The sequence below is a fragment of the Vulpes lagopus genome, chromosome 5 (assembly GCF_018345385.1).
Source record: "Vulpes lagopus strain Blue_001 chromosome 5, ASM1834538v1, whole genome shotgun sequence".
Classification (NCBI taxonomy): Eukaryota; Metazoa; Chordata; class Mammalia; order Carnivora; family Canidae; genus Vulpes; species Vulpes lagopus.
The window spans coordinates 15,796,275-15,815,337 of NC_054828.1; the positions used below are offsets into that span (position 1 = coordinate 15,796,275).

A 19,063-nucleotide genomic window follows, 5' to 3' on the forward strand; every position below is an offset into this window, starting at 1 on the left:
CTAAAGAAAGAAATAGGTAAAAAAAATCTGGATATCTTAAAGTTCTTTGTTTGAGGAACTTGCTTTTGAAGAGGAAATAATCCATATAATTTTAGGAAATATTTGAAACGCCAGGACATCTGCACCCCAATGTTTCTAGCAGCCATGTCCACAATAGCCAAACTGGGGAAGGAGCCTCGGTGTCCATCAAAAGAGGAATGGATAAAGAAGATGTGGTTTACGTATACAATGGATTATTACTCAGCCATTAGAAATGACAAATACCCACCATTTGCTTCGATGTGGATGGAACTGGAGGGTATTATGCTGAGTGAAATAAGTCAATCGGAGAAGGACAAACATTATATGGTCTCATTCATTTGGGGAATATAAATAATAGTGAAAGGGAATAGAGGGGAAGGGAGAAGAAATGGGTAGGAAATATCAGAAAGGGAGACAGAACATGGAAGATTCCTAACTCTGGGAAACGAACTAGGGGTGGTGGAAGGGGAGGGGGGTAGAGGGGTGGGAGTGACTGGGTGGCAGGCACTGAGGGGGGCACTTGACGGGATGAGCACCGGGTGTTATTCTGTGTGTTGGCAAATTGAACACCAATAAAAAATAAATTTATTATTAAAAAAAAATAAAATTATTAGCTGTTACCTCAGAAGACAATCACTTTATATATACTTACAGAATGGTGTTTATTACATTGTATGTAGTATAGTTATTTTAAAATCTCTCTCTACCTCTATCTTCTTTAAGAGTAAGGGGTATATCAGGCATTTTTTTGTACTTTCCATCTTCTATTTTATACTTCCATAGTATGCTACGTAGCTCACACTGAATTATTATTTATTGATAAAATAGCTTAGTGAAGAAACCAAGACTCCTATAGCTTTAATTCTAAGAGGAATTAAAAAGGAGAATTAACCCAGGCCTTCATCTGGTTATCAAAATAGTAGCACCTTGAGGGACCTGGCTGGTTCAATCAGTAGAGCTTGCAACTCTCGGTCTCAGGATTGTGACTTCGAGCCCCAAACTGAGTGAAGAGATTACTTAAAAAAATAAAATCTTTAAAAAAAAAAAAAAGTAGCACCTGAATTACTTAAACAGATTTTTCATAATGGCTCTAGGTCCTGACTCATCAAGATTAAGAAGTGTGGGTTAAGGACACAGAAGGCAAAGTTTAATTTGAGTATGTTTACACATCTCAATGAATTCAGAAGCACACAGAAAATGTGTTCAAATTATTTTTAATATCTCCTCAGGCCCTTTAATAGAAGATAGGAGTAAGCTCTGAAAAGAGTGGAATGAGGTGGCCACTACTAACACAAAGATTTCTTAAATTCCCTCTGAAAAAATAAAAAAGTAGAGAGCAAAGAGAGTTTAACCTACCTCTCTCTTTGCAAAGGACAAAAAGGAATTCAGCAGCAATTTGCTTGACTCCAAGGTCAACATGTGTCATGAGGCGCACCAGCTTATTTCTCACAGTTGAGCCAACTTCAGGTCGATTTGTCACATCCCTCAATGGTGGTAATACCTAATGGCAGAAATGCAAAAACCATCATCAGTTGTGGGTACTAGAGTAAGTGAGGATGGTACCATGCAACTGGTCAGTCTTATGATGTCTATGAGCTCAGTTTTTTAAGAGTGGAAAAAGCTTTAAAAAAAAATAGAGGTTTGCTTCCAAATAAAACTAAACAAAGAAACCCCCTCAAATGATTTCATGCTTGTAATGAAAGTTCATTTGAAGAGAAACATCGCTTCACTGTACCACCATGAAATACTTTAATTCATTTCTGAGTTTTTAATCATCTAAGCATCTGGGGTGCCTTTGCCTGCCTCTGTCAAAATCCATTTTAGGGATCCCTGGGTGGCGCAGCGGTTTGGCGCCTGCCTTTGGCCCAGGGCGCGATCCTGGAGACCCAGGATCGAGTCCCGCGTCAGGCTCCCGGTGCATGGAGCCTGCTTCTCCCTCTGCCTGTGTCTCTGCCTCTCTCTTTCTCTCTCTGTGACTATCATAAATAAATAAAATTTAAAAAAAAAACACCAAACCAAAACAAAACAAAAAAAACAAAATCCATTTTAAAGTCAGGTTCAGGGATCCCTGGGTGGCGCAGCGGTTTAGCGCCTGCCTTTGGCCCAGGGCGCGATCCTGGAGACCTGGGATCAAGTCCCACATCGGGCTCCCAGTGCATGGAGCCTGCTTCTCCCTCTGCCTGTGTCTCTGCCTCTCTCTCTCTTTTTCTCTGTGTGATTATCATAAATAAATAAATAAAAATTAATTAATTAATTAAAAAAAAAAGTCAGGTTCAAGTTTCTCTTTCTTCCACAGGGTCTTCCTAAATACTCTGACTCCTACTGATTTTTCCCTTCCTGTAATTCCTGCAGCATTTAACAACAACAACAAAAAAAACAAAAAAACTGAACTTAGGTTTTATTTTATAATAAAAATGGCTATTAATTACTGAATGCTTTCTAGGTGCTAGATGCTATAATAGAGGCTATACATACATTTTCTATAATCAGTCTCCACAATAACTTTGCAAAGGAGGTAGTAACATCACCACCATCCCTATTTTATTGATTGATTTGCAGAGGGCCTAGGAAATGTCCTGGTTTGTCTGTTTGCTCACTCACCTATTCATCCACCCAGACCCTTCCCTCTTCAGGGTCTCCTCCTATCTCAACTGGTTGCTCCACCCTAGCCTCTTTTGTCAATTCTCTTTTTTCTTCTTGTTTTCTAAGTATTGGAACATTCAAGGGTTACGCTCTTGGGCAACATTCTTCACTATTTTCATTTAATCTACTGGTGATCTCATCCAGTTTTATAGCTTTATATGGTCTCCATATACTGAGAGCTCCCTAAATTATATTTCTATCTTAATTTCTTTACTGACTTCTAGAGTTTTAGGCCTCTCAAATTTAGCATGTCCTAAACAGAACACTTGATGCTTCCACCACAGCTGTTTCTTCTTAGTTTTCCATCCACTTCATTAAATGGTAAGTCTATTTTTCCAACTGCTTAGTACAAACACCTTAGAAATAGCCTCTTCTCTTTCACATCCCACATCCAATCTACCAGCAAATTATATTGTTTATACCTCTGAAATATATCCATAATCCAGACAAACTTACTACCCCCTAAAATATTAGCAAACCCTCTAATATTATTATTATTATTATTTATTTTTTTAAATCAGCTTTGCTGGAACTTTTATTTATTTTTTAAAATTGCTTCATTTGTTTGTTACTTATTTATTCATGAGAGACACAGAGAGAAAGAGAGGCAGAGACACAGGCAGAAGCAGACTCCCTGTAGGGAGCCTGATGTGGGACTTGATCTCGCGTCTCCAGGATCACGCCCTGGGCCAAAGGCGGCGCTAAACGCTGAGCCACCCGGGCTGCCCCAAACCCTCTAATATTAGACGTACCAAGTTACTGGTACGTCTCACCTGAACTGGTTTTTATCAAAACCTCCTAGTGGCCTCTGCTTCCATCCTGGTCCTTCTGTGATTTATCCTCCACAAAGCAGCTAGGGATCCTCTGAAAGTCAGATCACATCATTCTTGTTCTCAATGTCTTCCAGTTCCTAGGACTTCTCATTTTACTCATAGTGAAAAACAACGTCCTCACAACATAGGTTTAACATAATCCAGCTTCCTGCTATTTTTCTAACTTCATTTCTACTGTACTCCTGGCCAAAGCTGCACAGACCTCCATGGAACTCCTTATATACACCATGGACTTTCCCGTCTCATGGTCTTTGCATTTGTTGTTCCCTCTGCTCAGAAACCCTTTCTCTAGAAACTTTCATGGCTCATTTCCCTTATATCAGAATCTGTGTTCAAATGTTGCTTATAGGAAGACATTTCCTGATCACCCTATATGACTAACCTTGTGCATTCTTTTTTTTTTTTTTTGTGCTCCCTCTCCCAACCGCTTTAATCTTCCTCACAACACTCATCACCACCTGATACGGTATGTATTTATTTCTTTACTATTGGCTTTTTTCCACAAGAGTCAAAGCCATAGGGGCAGGGATTTCTTTCTGTTTTATTTACTGCTCTCAGTGCGTGGCATATTACAGACGTTCAATAAATATTTGCTGATGGAAGAATGAATTAATTTGAATATCTTTCTTAAAAACATTTCATTTATTTTTTCTTTTTTAAAAAAGATTTTATTTTTAAGTTATCTTCTATACCCAACATGGGGGTCAGTTTACAACCCTGAAGTCAAGAGTCATATGCTCTACCAACTGAGCCAGCCAGGCACCCTTCAGATATCTTTTTAAAAACGCCTTCTATAAGCTGGGCACTATAGGAGGAAATGAGGATAAAAACAAAGTCAAATAATAATGAACTCTGCTAGACCCTTCATGTGTATATCATTTTATTTAATCTATTCAACTGACTTTCTTCTTTCCCTTCTCTTTCTATATTGAGTTCCTACCATGTATCAGGAAATACTGGAGGCACTGGAGATATGGCTGTGAATACAAATGGTAACTAAGTCTCAGAAAATTGAATAATCTACCCAAAGTGTTTACAGAAGCCATATTTCAATATTTCTGATAGTGTACAGCACCAGAATTTCTGTGCTCTATAGGCACAAAGTCATTGCACAGTAAATCCTTATTATTTGATTCACTAACCATACTGAGTTTTATATGGTCCCTATATACTGAATGAATTGAAGAATCAGACATCTAACGAGTAATTTCATGTAGTATGTGCCTACTGTTCTAGAGTGAAGACTCTATAAACAAAGGTTATCACCCCCAAATTTTGTTAGCTATGTTTTGGGTTTCTTAAAACAAGTTTTTAAAACAGAAGTGTGTTGCTTTCATTGTAATGTATCACTCCCAGACAAATTGTATTCGTATGGACTCATTCTATTTCTTCCCAAATACCACCCTCCTGTCAGGACACCCACCTGTCTTTTCCTTGACAGATCTTGGCCATTTCCTCATTCTGTCCAATCCACAGAATCCTTGTCTCTTCTGTAAGTCTCTCCAGACTAACCCGACCTTGGTCAGTAATTTCTACCATCTGTTCTCTTTCTACCTGCCTAAATACCAATTTCCTTTGGGTATGCATGAGTTGGATTTAATCAGATATTAACTACAGGGCATAATAAGAATTAATTAGCCATTGTTTCATTTATACTATTATGAAAACTAATCATCTGTTACTTTATATTCTACCTTTCTTAATCATCATAGTTTAGACTGCATCGTTCTCAGAAAGAAAGCTGATTTTTTTGTGTGTGTCTTGTGTCTTTAATCATCTTTACTTGTCAGGTCTCATCTCTTTATACTGTAGTGCTTCTTTAAGGAAAAGTGGGTTTCAGGGCAGCCCCGGTGGCGCAGCAGTTTAGCGCCGCCTGCAGCCCAGGGTGTGATCCTGGAGACCCAGGATCGAGTCCTATGTCAGGCTCCTTGCATGGAGCCTGCTTCTCCCTCTGTGTCTCTGCCTATCTCTCTCTCTGTGTGTGTTTCTCATGAATGAATGAATGAATGAATCAATCTTTAAAAAACAAAAACAAAAACAAAAGCAGAAACAAAAAGTGGGTTTCATAATCTTTGTATCCACATGATAGGTGACCCAAGGCTTTCATATAAAGATATTGTTTAACAAATAGGCTTTCTGGCTATCCTGTTTAGAGATGGCAAAATCTAAACAGTTCAGTTGAAACTGAATCTTATGTGAAAAAGCTAAAATATAGAAAACTTAAAATATTTTTCATTTATGATTCTTCACCAAGTCCTATTATTTTAAGTAGAATATCTTAAAATAATCAAATTGGAAATGACCTTAATTCATTAATTAACTATTTTATTTGATTTAAATGAGTATTCATGCTTTCAAGGTACTACTCTTTTCTTCCAATGGACTATAAATTCCTCAAAGACAGAGTCTCTACTATCTAATCTCTCCTTAGCAGCAATATCTACTAATGTGCTTCATCATGTAGTAAGGTGCTTACTAAATCTTGATCATAAACATAAAGGGGGAAAATGAAGCTGGTTCACTTAATAAGGGAAACTCTATATGGCAAAAAAAAAAAGCAGTGGGGTGAATGGTGGCACCATGTACTAAAATGTGGAAAGAAGGAAAGAAATATGAAGCGACAGGAAATCAAGAGCTTAGGTTAGGATATGTTAAACTTAAGACACCTACTATACATCCCAGGGGATGAGATGAGTAGGTAGTTTGTTACCAGTCTGATGCTGAGGGGACAGGTCCAGGCCAGAGATATAAATTCAGGAGCCATAGGCATATTTAAATCACCGGCATGGTTTTCAAAACCATGACTGCTGAATAAGATCACCAGGAGAGTGGGAGTGGAGTCAAAGGAGATATTGACTCTGGGCACTCAGAAATTGCAAAGAGGTTCCCTATTGTGTCCTAGAAATCAAGTGAAGAAAGTATTTCAAGAAGGACAGAATACTCAGTCACCTTAAAATGCACTGGGGAATACATTAAAAAAAAAAAAAGAGATTGAGAACTATTAGATGAGGCAATGTTGGGTTGGTGACTTTTGATGAGTACCTTTGCAGTGGTGTAAAAAGCATGAAAGCCTAATTACAGTGGGTTCAGGAGAAAAAGATGAGTAAGGCAAATAGAAAAAAGTGAGTGCAGAAAACTCTTCTGAGGAAGAGTGCACTACGAAGAGCAGAGTCGTGGGGAGGCAGCTGGAGAAGTGGAATTGAGGGAAGGTATTTTTGTTTTTAAGATGAAAGATGTTTTTGAGTGAAGACAGAAATGACCTAGAAAAAAAAAATATATATAAAAAAGGTTAATGTAAGAGAGGAGATAAATTCAGGAGCAAAGTTCCTGAAGATGAGAAGGAAAGGAATCCAGGACACAAGTGTAGAGGCTGGCCAAAGAAGAAAGTTGTGACAATCCACCCCTCATGATAGAAGGGGAGACACAAAGGATATATGATAGGGGCAAATGGACAGAAGACCAGTGGTGGAAAGAATTCTTTCCATGAACTCTACTAACATCCTACTCCAAACCTTCACCATCAGACCTCTTTTCAGCTGGCCTCCTTGCATCTACTCAGATTGCCCTAGTCTATTCTACATGTAGTAGCCAGAGTATTTTAAAATATAAATGAGGTCCCCTTAATTTAACTCACAAAATGGTCCCATGCTATCTCACTTAGAAGAGAAGCAAAAGTCCTATACAACCTTAGGCCATCTGGTTCTTGCTTACCTTTTTTTTTTTACTTCATCTACCATTCTTCTTCTTACTAACTTGGTCTAGTCTCCTTGCTCTTCCATAAGCATACCAAAGCATCCTGTCATCTCAGGGACTTTGACCTTGTTCTTTCCACATTCCTCTTCCAGATTTTCTCAGAGATTTTTTTCTTACTTACCTAAGTTTCTACTCAATGTCACTTTCTCTGAGAGGCCCTCTCCATTCATCTCAGCCTCCCCATCCCCTGCTGTCTTTCTTTAGAGCACATCACTACTTGCCATCATAACATGTCTTTATTCATTTACTCTTGTTTCCCCACTGTAAGGAAAACTCCACAAGGTGAAGACTTCACCTGTCTTTCAGTGCTTAGAACACAGCACAAAGTAGATCTCAACTGTTTGCTGAATAAATGATTGAATGACTCAGAGAAATACAGAGGGTCACTTTTTTCTGGATTAGGAAGATTTCAAAGATTCAGACAAATTTTCCGAGTTTCTGATTTTATGAAATAAAACCATCATGAAAGAATACCACTTATTAATTTTATTTTTAAAAATGACATATAAGAAGATTAACTATGAGGTATAATATGCATTAAGCACTTACCTGATCTTTGAGAAATTTTCTGATATTTCGATGGGCTCGGGAACATTCTGTTAGTAAGCTGAGAACTGGAGTTAGACCTTCTCTATAGCTACTTCCCTAGAAAGAAAACCAGACATATATATTAGTTTCTAACAGTATTATTTTCTTCTATATAACCGAGCATATTAATACTCCTTTTTGAGGGAGAGACATTTTATGTTACCAAAGCTTTACAAACTACTTAAGAAGTTATCTTCCTAACGATGTTTCCATTCCATCAATTATGTTCATGTTTATAATGTCTGTTTTTATTCTCCCTGGATCTTCCTACATTTTGTGGGGTCCTCAATGGCTCAGCCCATGGGCATAAATGAGGCAAAGGTTTTGAAGGTCCACCCACATTACCTTGCTGCCTTTTAATATAACTGACAAAGCAAATGACATACAAAAGAAAATAAGCAGCTCACACCAAATGAAATATTGATGATTTTTTTTAAAGATAGCTTTTAGGTATTATGGAAAGTGTTTATCATCAAGTGTTTTGGGGGATAATTTTTATTTCTATGCCTTATAAAATAACTACATGGATAAGTAATTAATTTTTCCTTCACCTTCAGGCACAAGTCACAATTTTGGTATTGCATCAACAAAATTCTTGGCTTTAAACAATTAAATTCACTTGGTTTTTGTAACTAATCATATATTGTAATAAAATGATTTCCAGGGTACAATTATGCAATATGTCAGCTATTAAAAAACACCTGAAATTTAAAAATCATGTCCTGTGATGTTTGCATATATGGCACACATTTACATTAGAAACATCTTTCCAAGGCCACCATTTTATCAGCCTTACCTTGTCTATTCTCTTCTCCATAAAACTGAGTAAAACATGAATGGCTTCCATATTCATACCATTGTATACCATGGTATTGTTTTTCAAAACAGTTTCTTTTTCAGCCGTTTTATCACTGGGCAGTTCATCTAGTGTCGTTGCCTCTTGGGCCGTTTCTTCGTGGGTTAATGGACAAATGAGAACATCCAAACAAGAGACCGGAACATTGCTTAAAAGGTTGACTGCATTGCTGAAAAGCAATTTAAAAATACAATATTTTAATTTTACTGAATAGTCCTGAATAGTTTGCACTAAAATGCAAACATAATAAGAAGTTCAGAAATGACTTCCAGGAGTCAATTAAAATTTTTCTTTTTCAAAACAAGCCTTTAATATTACCTGGCATTTACTGACTAAGAGACAGAAAATAAAGAGAACTGTTTAAAGTTCACATATGACAAATTAGAAAGAACAGATGTTAAATGGACACAATCACATGATGTCATGTCACATTCTGAAATGCTAAAATAGGAATTAGTGAGCTTTAATACAGCTCTTTAATTTTATTATGACACAATGCTAGCTTTATCTTTTTTCCTTGGGATTTTAAATCGTTTTGTGGAGCCACTGGTATTTTATTATTCCTTAGATTATAACATAAAGCATCTGAGAAGCTGTATATAAGCAGCTTATCACAGAGGCAACAGCATTAAAATCCAAATATTATAGGATTAAGTTTTGTTCTTCTAGACATAAAAAATACAATTTTTAGATCATCCTATTTTTTAAAAGACATTAGGAGAAAATGGGTAATGGTACTTTTTCTCTTTTTTTTCATCACCAGGTCTCTTTAAAGAAGCCAGCATAGCCATTTCAAATTTCTATCCCGTAGGTCCTTCTACTATACATTAATGAATACACGCACCTGGAATGCACACCAGTAGGGGGAACCCAAACCTTGTGTTTTTGGTATTACATAAAAATCTTGTTCTGTTGTTAGTGTATAAGAGATTAAAGTGACATTAATAATTTAAAAATTAGACATGTTCTCAATTAACAGATTTTCCTTCAGGCATTATTTCACAGTCTTTCATTTAAAAGGAGGCAGTATTCTCTGCTAACTGGATCTTCTAAGCCTGTGCCTCAGAACTTCCTGATAAACAACAATGGAAAGACAGGCATTACATTTCCTAGTGACAGAGAAGCAGATCTAAAAATAACCACATCCTGACTAAAAATAAACTCTTGCAAATGCAATCAGAAAGTCTAACCACTTGGAAACCAAACTCAGGGCTTAATCTATCCGATGCTGTCTTAATTTAGAACATAGTAATTCCTTTTAATTTAGATTATAGTGACACTCTCAAAGATAAAGTAAACAACAACAAAACAGAAATAAAATACACATTTTTTTCTTTCTTTCAATCTGAAGTGTAGCTCTCATTTCCCCAAGATTATTTCCTTCCTTCTTTTTATATTATGGAAAAAAATATTCATAAGAGATCAAAGTTTAAAAATTAGATAATGCAGAATAATGAATAGTAATGTAAAGGGTATCTAAAAAATCTGAACCAAGAAAAAAATAACAAGTCCTATGAATATACAGTTTCTGGTTAAAATACAAGTTATTTGGTGGTCCCCATGAAAAATCTGTTGCTGCTGCTGTGATTACTACTCGCTGTTAAACAAAGGTCTTAATTTTGATTATTTAAAAAAAAAAATCACAAATGGTTGAAATACAACACTTTTCCCACAAACTTTCTTTCAAAAATTTTTGCAAATATCTGTAGTTCCTTATCTAGAGTTAAAAATGTTTTGCTTCTGACTTAAGCATTTGGAAACTGTTAATAAATATAGATTCACTGAGGATGAAAACAAAACGAAAGAACCCTGCCATAGAATTACTTTCTAAAACTGTATAAACCATTTGAAATGTTAGGTTTTTTTCAACACATAGGGCAATAGGCACTGGAGTCCATTGATAGTATGATTCTCTAAATCTACCATAGAGACCATACTGAAAAGTTTAAGATAATGCATTTCATTATAAAGGAATGTTTCCCGTTAAATTCATCTAAAATAAGCAGTTTCCAAGAATCTGGTAAATTTAAGAAACAAAATGCAGAGTTTGATTCAACAAATGTTTGGAGGTTTTATAGACTTTTCAAGAAAAGTTCCCATTTTCTCATTTCTTATTAAACAACCAGGTTTCTAAACAACGCAAAATTAATTTTCTGGCTCACTGTGTTTGAGCTATTCTTTTTAAGTAAGGAAGGCCCGCTTTTTGAGCTCTGTCACTTCTCTGACAGTTTTATTTGTGGTAGAAGGGTGTATGAAATTCTCCAGCTACCAGGAAGTCAGTGACTATGCACAGATCCGCACAATGGTGTTTGCATTCCTACTCCAGGGGGTAGAAATACTGTGTATATTACTCTCCCCTTTTCAGCTTCCTAGAGATCATTAATCACTGGGACATGACATCCTCCCACTCATGCTCCCAGCCCCCTCCTGATATGCAGATTCAAAAGCAATGCCTATTTAGAACTCCTTAATGCTCTGATTAAAGACTTTTTATTTGTGAGAGGGAAGGCAATCTAAAATCTAGTCCTGTATCATTGGCCTAACATAACTTAATATCAAATAACAACGAGGAACATGATAATGGTACATGTAGACCTATAGCCATTAACAAATCTTTCTGGTTCAAATGTATCTTCTTTATATTTGGGGCTCACATATCTTTTTTTTTTATGGCTTGAGTTTACTTAAACCTTAAGATTTTTAAAAGATTAAATTCCTAAATTTAATCTAGCTCAATTCAGTAATTATTTATTAATTATTTGTGTCAGGCATTGTTTTATGAAGAAAAGAGACAAATCCCTGCCTTTATGGAACTTATGTTCTAGCACAGAGAGAACAGTCAATGAAAAGTAAAAACAAATAAGATGACTGAATAGCACGATTGATGGTGGTAAAATGGCCTGGCAAGGAAACTCAGGATGGTAAGACCGAACATGTGAGTTATAATTTTGAATAGAGTAGTTAGGGTAGTCCTCACTAAAATGGTGTCTTTTAAGCAAAGTCTGAAAGGAAGTAAGGGAGTGAACCATGTGCCTAAGTGGGGAAAGAACATTTCACATAGAAGAGGAAGAGCAAAGACTCCAAAGTAGTAGTGGTATGACTGAAGAACTGTAAAGAAGTTAATCTTGCTGAATGACAAATACAGAAAAAGGAGTAGGATAGGATATCAGATAGGTATGGGGGGGCAGATTGGTTTTGCAGGCTATTATAATTTAATTTTGATCTCAATGAAATGGGAGCCACTGTAGGGTTCTAGATGGTGATATAGTCTAATTTACTTTAAAAGGGTCACTCTACTGTATTGAGAACTGATGATGGTAAGACATCAAAGGTGAGAAGAATGAGGATGTTACTATAATAATTCAGGTGACTGATCATGATGGTAACAGTGAAGTGATTGTATCTGGATACATTTTGAAGGATATTTCTTGATAGGTAGTTGTGACGTGTGAGACCAAGGTTCTAGCCTTAGCAAGTGGAAAGCTAGAGTTCCCATAAACTGAAATGGGAAATGCTGCAGGAGAAGGAGCTTTTTAGGGGAAGACTAAAAGCTTAACTTTGAATATGTTAAGTTTGGGACATCTATTAGATTTCTAAGTGGAGATGTTAGCAGGAAGTTAACTATAAGAATCTGGAGTTCAGGGAGGGAAATCTGGATTAGAGACAAAACTGAGGAGTCATTAGCATGTAGATGGTGTTTGAAGATAAAAGACTGGATTGGAAAAAAAAAAAGACCGGATTAGATCAGTGAGGGAATGAGATGGACTGAAAGACTATGAAAGCTGAACGTGAGGCACTCTATGTCTAGAGGCTGAGGAACTGAAGAAGAAATTACAACTATGAAGTAGAAGGAAAACCAAGATAGTATGGTATCCTAGAAGAATGTATATACACAAAAATGGAGTGATCACCTTGTCAAATGATGTGGACAGATCAAGTAAATCATGTTACAGGTGAGAAATGTCCACTGGGTTTAGCAACATGGAAGTCACTTGTGACCTCAATAATAGTCATTCTGGTGCAGCAATGGCTCTAAAGCCCAAGCATATCAAACTCAAGAGAGAACAGCAGAAGAACCAGACAGTCAACAGCTAGAGGAGTTTTTCTATAAACAGCAAGAGAAGACTGGAGGAGCTGCAGGTGAGAAGTTTCAAGAAAACTTTGGATAAGATATGGATGGAAAGACCGCTGAATGCTGCTCTCAGCAAAGCATATCTTTTTAACCCACAGCAACCTGATCACTGTTCTCTAAATGTGCCATACACACATACTCTTTTCTGTATTTAGCCATGTGTTTTCCTGCCTAGAATGTTCTCATTCTTTAAGACTAGCTTAAACCTTACTTCATTCTCAATAAATATTTACTCTGCCTTGTGCTAGGTGCTAAGTATACAGTATAAAGCAAAGGACAAGGCCTCTAATAGAGGGGCCTTAGTAGACAATGAGACCAAAAAAGTACATGTATGTGTGTGTGGAGTGGGGTAGGGGTATTACAAAGGGGACTGCCATGATGAGATGTAGGTTATGGCCAGATGGGTTACTGATGACCTTAAACCAGAGTTATTCTGGCAAAGAAGAAGGTACAGAAGCCAGGGAAACAGATTTCCCCAATGAGGCTGCAGATTATTAATAAGTGCAAAAGGACAACAGATATTTACTCTTAAACATAAAGACAGAGGGAAGCCATGAGGATTCTAAGCAGAGATATGCTTTTTGAGAAACAACTCTGCATGCACGCAGTGGAGAGGATGAACCAACCTGTTGAGTTAGGTAAAATGTCCTACAAGCCAGAGCAGCCTGAGTGTTTAGAAGTGGAGAAGGAAGATGGTCTGACAGCTCTGGGATTGGGTGCTTCAAAACTGGCAGGACAGAACAAATGAGGGTGTATACATAGGTTGAAATCATGAACCAGTGCTTTAGAATAGAGAGGGAAGAATGTAAACCCATAGGGGGCTTACAGGTAGGAGAAATAGGAATCATCAGAAGACCAGAGGTCTGGATGAGGATGGAGAACAGGTGTAATATGAGTAAGAAAGACTTTCCTCATCATGTTAGAACACAATGAGCTTGTCCTTTAAATTTTACTAGCAATTATTATTTGGACAATTAAGTCACTGGGGAACTACTCAAAAACTATCTTTTGACAGCTCTTCTACTATGGTCTTGAATTGGTTTCTAACTTTTCATAAAATTTATGTCTTGTCTCCTCATTTAGACATTATGTTCCTGTAGAGTATGTACTGTGGAGCCCTTCAAGGACCTAGTATGGTGCTCAATGATAGTTCAAAAAATATCTGTTCACCTAGATAACTCACAGTAACAGTAAGAATCAGGTTAAAGAGCTAGGAGCTTTAATGATAACAAAAAATAAAATAAGATTCCCTTTCTCCAATCTCTCCAGACAAAGTAAACTCTCTTGTTTTCTGTATGCCTGTATAAGCTTGTTTGTGTCTTAAACAACACTCATCAAAATAACTGCACTTATTTATTCACATGTCTGTTATGTCCCTTAGCTGGTGAGCCCTGGAGAACAGAGATTGGACTATATTCAGCTTTGTTGTCCTTGAGCTCAGCATAGTGCCTAATATATAGTTAAGTGCTCAGTTAATAAATATAAGCCAAATGAAATCATCCAGTTTTCAAACTTCTGCAAAAAAATTTTCATTGAAGTTTTCACCATGTTAAGAGTAGTTACCAACTGTCACTAAACATTATTACAATATTATTGACTTCATTCCCTATGTTGTACTTTTCATTCCTATGACTTAATTATTTTATGATACAAAGTTTATACATACTCTTAATCTCCTTCATCTATTTTACCCATTTCCTCATCTCTTCTCCCCTCAGTTTTCAAACATTAATTAAAAGTCGGCCATGTTTAAGACATTATGCCTACCTAATGCTGTGGTAGTAATCATTTTGCAATATGTAAGTCTGTCAAATCAACACCATTGTACACCTTAAACTGAAACAATATACATCCGTTGTATCTCAATAAAGCTGGAAAAAAAGATATTTCTTAGGACTGTAATGAGGTATTATTAAGTACTAAATTGTCTCATTCAATACGTGTATCTCGTAAGATAAAAAAAGTTCGTCTAAGCAAAGAATAAAAAAGGCAAGGAGGTAAGTACTTTTTAAAGACATACTGGCTCTTTGAGTGCAGGAAAAAAAAAAAAAAAAAAGAGAAAGCGTTTTGTAGATCCAATGTGCTAAGTGAAAGAAATTAGACTGAGAGGCTAAAAGGAATTAAATCAGATCTGGTCCATCTCTCCCCTCACCTGTCCAGCATTTAGGCCATTCCCATCTTCCCCCTTCTCTCTAGAATAAAACAAAACCACAACCACATCCACATATGGCTATTTATGCATAAGCTTACTGATTATGGACAAGAGGACTGAAAATACTTTCAGGAAGACAGCAGAGATGAACAGATTTAGGATGTCCTTTAATGTATCAAAAAAGGTGGCTCAAAGCAACACTTTACTTGTTACTTTAAGTACAGACAAAAGGAAATGAAATAAATAGATTTTAAAAACTATCTAAGATGCTGATTAGTGGAAATAAAGGTTAAGGTCAGCTGTCTATGTGAGCTAACTCATTTTATCTCTACGTCCCTGTCCTCTTGATTGCTCTGGGGGCGGGGACAAAAGGACACTGTCCTACAAAGACAGCACATCAACAAAAGCTGTTGCCAAGCCATGTTTTTACTCACTCATCTCCTGGAGGAGCCTAGAATGTTCCTGTCATGCATGTATCATAATATATATCTAGTTTGAGAAAAACTTAGATGAGTGGAAAATAGACTTCTCTACATGATCATAGGATGTACACAGAAGTTCCTACACAAAATATCAAAATCAAAAACAACTTTTCAAAAGAGATCTGGAACTCAGTATTGGATCAAAAAGCCAGCGTGCTTATTGTAATAATAACAGAAGTGGCGGTGACAGTACTGTGATGGCAGAAGCAGGGGCAGATCTTTCAGTTGCTGAGTGTTTCCTCAGTGCCAGAGACAGAGTGTTTTATTAATGTCTCATTTAATCATTACTACAACTCTTTGAATTTGATGATAATGCATTATCATACACTATCCAGGTTTACCTATTTCATTACATTTTCCCTAAATCAAAGTGTCAAGAAGAAAAAAAAAAAAACAAACAAACTTAGAAAATAACTTTAAAAAAATGGAACAAAAATGTTACTTTGAAAATATTCTGATTTTTTTTTTGTTGTTGTTCTAACTTTGCCTTAGACACACACACACACCTGATTTTCAGGCCACTATAAATATGCAGAATTTAATGGGTGTTACAATTTTAGTAAGTTTCCTAATATAGCCCTTTGAGGTTAATGCAGTTTTCTCTGTATTTAAATGGCTTAGCCTAGTGTCACTACTCTCAAATGGCACTAATCAGTTTAATTCTGATTAAAGGGACATGCAGGGCCATTCCAGATAAACTGTCAAGTCAGCAGCAACCTCAATCTTCTAGGAAAGCCTTTGAGAAATACGCCTATATCCTGTTTGTGGCTCTAGGGATATCCCTTCTTATTTACAGTGTAGCTAATAGATATTTTATCAGACCAACTTTTAAGATAAAAGCAAATTTAAAGAAAAATATCTTTAAAATTTAAGAAAAAGTAAATATTATCAGAAGGAAAAGAAAGAAATCTGATTACTTTTGTAAAAATCTGATTTTTAAAACATCTCCTTATTCTCTTTTTGATAAATAGTGGGTGCTGTGTTAAAATATTAAATTAAAACAATAAAACAAAACAAAACAAAAAAATATTAAATTTATCAGAGAAATCCTTAGCAATGTTTTTTGTAACTAGTATAACAATTCCCAAAACACTTTCTCCTTACATTCTTGTATGAATGCCATTTAACTTATGATATCTGATTTCCAAAATAACAAACAAAAAAAAGCCATCAATTTACTCTTGGGCTTATTATGAATCCATTTTTTTAAAGTTTTAGTATCTGTATTTCTAGTGTCTCTTGATTATGAAAAAAATTACAGTGAATCAAAATGTTTAAGTCTTTTTAGAGGCTATAATTTATTGCACTTAATCTGATTATTATTATTTTTTTTAATCTGATTATTTTTTTAAAGGGACAGTCTCAAGAAAATCAAAGGAACTTTTGATCTGTAGCTGAAGAAAAAAAGTCACACTTTTTACGTGTGAAGAAAATAATTTTTGAATGTTTGCCTACCAGAGTACGTAAAGATAACCTACCAACAAACTCTGTACAGTATCAAATAATAAATTGCTGATCCTAACTAAAATAATAAGGATTTGATTGAAAAATAACAATTAAGGTTATGTTTCATTTTACACTCTGGTTGTGTTCCTATGAAGTTTTACATAAGCCATATTTTGGAAAACAGACTATTATAAATGCTCAAAAGGCACTTTCTACTATTAAGAAGAACCCAATTTTATTTGTAAAGCAGAGTTAATGCCAAAGTTAATTGAAGATTTGAATTTATTTGCAGTGTTTTTTTTTTTTTTTTTAAATTTTTTATTTATTTATGATAGTCACAGAGAGAAAGAGAGGCAGAGACATAGGCAGAGGGCGAAGCAGGCTCCATGCACCGGGAGCCCGACGTGGGATTCGATCCCGGGTCTCCAGGATCGCGCCCTGGGCCAAAGGCAGGCGCCAAACCGCTGCGCCACCCAGGGATCCCTTATTTGCAGTATTTAAAATACCATTTGTATTTAGGGTGCCTGGATGGTTCACTTGGTTCAGTGTTTGCTGTCAGCTCAGATCAAGATTCTAGGACCTTGGGGGACGCCTGGGTGGCTCAGTGGTTGAGAGTCTGCCTTCAGCTCAAGGCGTGGTTCCAGGGTTCCAGACTGAGTCCTGTATTGGGCTCCCCAGTGGGGAGCCTGCTTCTCCCTTTGCCTGTGTCTTTGTCTCTCTGTATTTCTCATGAATAAATAATATCTTAAAAAAAAGATTCTAGGACCCTGGGATTGAGCCCACAAGTGGGGCTCCCTGCTCAGTGGGGAGTCTGCTTCTCCCTCTCCCTCTGCCCATCCCCCTGCTCATGGCTCTCTCTCTCTCTCAAATAAATAAATAAATAAATAAATAAAATCTTTAAAAAATACCATTTGTATTTTAAGAGACTAGAGCACCATATGCAGTCTTAACTGTTGTTCCTGCAAGTCTGATCTAGAATAGAAAGAGAACTAGAAAAATGCATGAACTCAGTTCTCAGAGAATGACATATTTCAACAGTAGTTCATCAAGAGCTCCAACAGGCAAGTCACCAACACCTGAACTACTTTTTAAATATTAATACTTGATTGAGACTGACCAAATTCTTACAGCAAGTTTTAAAAATTTAATTAATACATATTGCTTAAGGTATACTTTTCAGTATTTTTTTTTAAAGATTTTATTTATTTGTTCATGAGAGACACACAGAGAGACGTGGAGACATGGGCAGAGGAAAAAGCAGGATCCCCACAGAGAGCCAGATGTGGGACTCAGGGATCTTGCCCTGAGCGGAAGGCAGATGCTCAAGGGCTGAGACACTAAGGCATCCCAGTAAATACTCAAAATGAAGTCAGTGACGGTATTAGTTTGAGTGTAGTAATGAAAAGCAGGATTCAAATCCAAGCCCTGTCACTTACTAGGGCTATGTGATCTCAGAGAAATTGCTTCATCTTTCTATGCCCCAATTTCATCACCTGTCAAAAGGGGAAAATAGCAGTACTTACCTCATAAAGTGGGTGTGCCGTTTAAAATAAGTTAATATAAAGCACTCAGCATCATGTCACTACACAGTATTCAATAACTACTGAATTGTGCTATTATTATTGTTGCCCTGGGTTTTATGGTTGAATGCAACAAATGCCAAATTGTCTTCTTTTGTTGGGACTCAATTTAATAAAGTCAAAAGGGATAGAATGAAAATTTCTCATGAGGACACAGTAATGATTTCTCACCAGTTACCTGATTTGCTGTAATATTTTCACTTTCTTGTGCTTATGACAACTAAAATTACATGCATAAAAACAAGAATTGATGATGTCCTTCACTAAGGTATCAACACAGAGGTTACCTACCTGTGCAGCTCTTCTGTTTTGTCTTCAGTTGGACCTACGATTAGTAAACAATGGCGAAGGACAGCTGCCATGACACGGAACTGATGAGAATCACTCTACAGCAAATAAAAAAGAGGAAAAATTGGGGATTGAATGCCTTAATGAGGGAGTCTGGAGTATCACTACATCCCTTACATCGCTGAGAGTCATCATATGGTCCACCTGTCCCCCTAAACAGTCATTCTTCTAGCATACGTAATAGAAGTCAGGGTATTGTAGAAAAAGTTCTCAGCACTTAGTGAATAGT

The 19,063-nt window shown here is 36.5% G+C and overlaps 1 protein-coding gene across 7 annotated transcripts in view; it reads right to left on the bottom strand.

The window, feature by feature from the left end:
- RIC8B (RIC8 guanine nucleotide exchange factor B) overlaps nt 1-19,063 on the bottom strand; it is a 102,509-nt gene that overhangs the window by 34,270 nt on the left and 49,176 nt on the right. For all 7 annotated transcript variants that reach the window (XR_005987900.1, XR_005987897.1, XR_005987899.1 and 4 more), the window contains exons 4-7: nt 18,778-18,872; nt 8,635-8,863; nt 7,800-7,895; nt 1,378-1,522 (exon numbers count right to left, since the gene is read on the bottom strand). Coding sequence is in view for 3 of the 7 variants with exons in the window: in XM_041755791.1 (XP_041611725.1) it covers nt 1,378-1,522; nt 7,800-7,895; nt 8,635-8,863; nt 18,778-18,872 (565 nt within the window). In the remaining 4 variants the exon portion in view is untranslated. The remainder of the gene's footprint in view (nt 1-1,377; nt 1,523-7,799; nt 7,896-8,634; nt 8,864-18,777; nt 18,873-19,063) is intronic.